The sequence below is a fragment of the Parus major genome, chromosome 21 (genome assembly GCF_001522545.3).
Source record: "Parus major isolate Abel chromosome 21, Parus_major1.1, whole genome shotgun sequence".
Lineage (NCBI taxonomy): Eukaryota > Metazoa > Chordata > Aves > Passeriformes > Paridae > Parus > Parus major.
Window position 1 is genome coordinate 710,791 of NC_031789.1, and position 3,486 is coordinate 714,276.

The following is a 3,486-nucleotide window of genomic DNA, read 5'->3' on the forward strand; positions in this document are numbered from 1 at the left end:
TCTCACTGACCATTCACTCACTGGTCAGCAGCTCTCAGTGACCATTCACTCACTGGTCAACAGCTCTCGTTGACCATTCACTCACTGGTCAGCAGCTCTCGTTGACCATTCACTCACTGGTCAGCAGCTCTCAGTGACCATTCACTCACTGGTCAGCAGCTCTCACTGACCATTCACTCACTGGTCAGCAGCTCTCAGTGACCATTCACTCACTGGTCAGCAGCTCTCACTGACCATGCACTCACTGGTCAGCAGCTCTCACTGGTCAGCAGCTCTCACTCACCGGTCAGCAGCTCTCACTCACCGGTCAGCAGCTCTCACTCACTGGTCAGCAGCTCTCACTCACCGGTCAGCAGGCTCTCGTTGACCATGCACTCTCCGGTCAGCAGCGCGGCGTCGCAGGGCAGCAGCGCTCCGGCCGCGGGCAGCCGGATGCAATCCCCGGGCACCAGCTCCGCTGAGCTGACCACCAGCTCCTCTGGAAAACAACAGCCCCCTGAGGAAGGCAGCAAGGTGCCATCCCGGGCGGTGAGAGCGGCACAAACGCCTGTGGATAGCCAGGATTTGGGCAGTGCGAGAAACGGAACCTCTGGAAGAACCCCAGGGATTCCCAGTGCGGGGAAGAGCAGGAGGAAAAGGGCTGGTGGGACAGGGCAGGGATTCATGGTGGGGATTCTCCTCCTGATCAATGTCTCTTTCCCTGAAATCTCCCGTTAAATTCAATCCATATTGGCTCTGGGATGCGGTCTCATTTGCACCTCGTTTGGGCAGGGGCATCTTTTACTAATTGGACCCCAAAATTATTCTATTTTGGTGCGGAACCCAGATCCCAAAGGACAGTCCATCCCAACACCCATCCCAACACCCAACACCCATCCCAACACCCATCCCACAAATCCCAACACCCATCCCAACACCCATCCCACAAATCCCCCCTCTCACCTCCGCCGGGCCGCCGCACCTCCCAACACCCATCCCAACACCCATCCCACAAATCCCAACACCCATCCCAACACCCATCCCACAAATCCCCCCTCTCACCTCCGCCGGGCCGCCGCACCCGGACCCCCACGGACATCTTGGCCATGTCCCGCAGCGTGGTGCTTTGCTGGGAGAGACAGAGGGAACAATCAGAACCCACTCCCCAAAAAAACCCCCCAAAACCTGGGAAACCATCCCTAAAAACGGTCTGGAGGGCTGGGGAGCGGGAGAGCTGGCACGGGGCTGTCCCACCCACCTTGCGGGTCTCGTAGAGGGACAGCCCCAGCGAGAAGGTGGAGATGAGGAAGATGCAGGCGGCGTAGTAGTAATAGGCATCGCATACCCACAGCACCATGCTGAGCACTTGGAACAGGTAGAAGGGATTCAGCACCTGCAGCAAGGAGCAAAACAAGGTTCGGGAGAGGGGAGAGCTCCTGGGAGAACTCCTTGGGGTGGAGAGCATCCCCCAGCCCGGCAGGAGAGCTCCAGGTGTCCTGGGGTGGAAGAAAATCCAGCAGGAGAAAATCCCAGGTTCCTGGGACTGGGGAGAACTTCCTCCACATCCCAATATGAGAGCTCCAGGTTCCTCGGGGTGGGAGAACTTCCCCCATCCCAGTATGGGATTTCCAGGCTCCTGGGATTGGGGAGAACTTCCTCCATCCCAATATGGGATTTCCAGGCTCCCTGGAAACTAGGAGAGCTTCTCCCATCCCAGTATGGGATTTCCAGGCTCCTGGGACTGGGGAGAACTTCCTCCATCCCAATATGAGAGCTCCAGGTTCCTCGGGGTGGGAGAACCTCTCCCAGTCCAATGTGAGAGCTCCAGGCTCCCTGGAAATGAGGAGAGCTTCCTCCAGCCTAGTATGGGATTTCCAGGCTCCTTGGGGTGGGAGAACTTCCCTCAACCCATCATGGGATTTCCAGGCTCCTGGAACTGGGGAGAACTTCCCTCATCCCATCATGGGATTTCCAGGCTCCTTGGGGTGTGAGAACCTCCTCCAGCCCAGTATGGCATTTCCAGCTGGGAGGAATTTCTCCAGGCTCCTTGGAGGAGGAAAAGCTTCCCCCAGCCCATCGTGAGCTCTCCAGACCCCCTTCCCTGGGGCTGGCATCCCCCAAACCCCCCATCCCCATGGATTTCCCTATGGATCCTGTCCCAGCCCAACTTCCACGGCTCCACCTCCCCCTGAAATCCTCTCCTGCCTTCCCAAGGGCCGGGAGAGGGACAGGGAGCAGGGGAGGGATCCGTCCTGGGAAAATCCGCTTGGGAATCCACCCGGAACCCACCTCCTCCACCAGGAGCCTGGCATAGGACTTGACGGGCACCTCGATGAGGTTGGGGCCGTAGATCTTCCTCCTGCAGGGGGGGAAGGACAGGGAGGGAGTTGGGTCCTTGGGGAAGGACAGGGAAGGAGTTTTAACCTTGGGAAAGGAATTTTATCCTTGGGGGAGGAGAGGGAAGGAGTTTTAACCTTGGGAAAGGAATTTTATCCTTGGGGGAGGAGTTTTAACCTTGGGGAAGGAATTTGATCCTTGGGAAATAAGGAGGGAGTTTTAACCTTGGGGAAGGAATTTGATCCTTGGGAAAAGAAAGGGAAGAAGTTTTATCCATGGGAAAAGAGAGGGAAGGAGTTCTATCCATGGAAGAGGAAAGGGAAGGAGTTTTATCCCTGGGAAAAGAGAGGGAAGATGTTTTATCCATGGGAAAAGAGAGGGAAGGAGTTCTATCCATGGAAGAGGAAAGGGAAGGAGTTTTATCCCTGGGAAAAGAGGGAAGGAGTTTCATCCCTGGGAAAAGCTGGATTTCCAGCCCAAGGGCCCCTCATCCTGAGCTGAGCTGGGTTATGCTGGAGAAGCCAGTCCCAGGAATTCCATCCCACCGGGCAGTCTGAGCACAAGGAAAGCCGAGGCTCCAGGATTTCCTGCTCCCTGGAAAAGCCCCGTCCGTGCTTCCCAGGAAGCTGCCAGCCCCCACCTGGCGCTGTGTTCCTGCTGGTCCAGCCCGGCCTGGCACAGGTGCAGCTCCGCACACGTCCAGCCCTCGTCCAGGACGCTGCAGCAAAGGAAAACAGGGAGAGCGAGTCCCGGGCAGCGGGAGCGGCGGAACAAACAGCACGGCCAAGTCCTTGGGACAAACCCCTGCTTTGGAAAGGGAGACTGCCCTGTTCCTTGGCCTCTCCGCAGCCCACGCTGCCAAGGGAAGGCAACAAAAGGGGCACAGTTCGGCTCTGCCAAACCGCCCCAGCCGGTTCCCCGTGCCCGGGAGTGCCCCCAGGCACCAGGGATGGCTCCAAAGGCCTGCGAGAGCTGAGGGTGATGCCTCAGGATTTCGGATTTTCTGTTTTTTTGTGGATTTGTGATCCCGAGGTTCTTTAGAGAACTCCACGCACGGTGTCAGCGCTCCTGCTTTGGGCAGATAAAATTCCTCTCCAGGGACACCTCACTGCCTCAGAGCCCCAGAAATGGAAACAAAAGGGAGCTGGGGACAGCAAACCTGGGCTAAAT

General features: G+C 57.5%; 1 protein-coding gene across 1 annotated transcript in view; it reads right to left on the bottom strand.

Annotated features, from left to right (window-relative positions):
* The window catches only part of ATP13A2 (ATPase cation transporting 13A2), a gene marked incomplete at its 5' end in the record, with an annotated part of 23,757 nt that overhangs the window by 17,533 nt on the left and 2,738 nt on the right, over positions 1-3,486 (bottom strand). Inside the window, 5 exon segments of the mRNA XM_019008730.1 lie at positions 347-478; positions 1,042-1,108; positions 1,238-1,372; positions 2,269-2,338; positions 2,957-3,376. Of these exon segments, the coding sequence (XP_018864275.1) occupies positions 347-478; positions 1,042-1,108; positions 1,238-1,372; positions 2,269-2,338; positions 2,957-3,376 (824 nt within the window).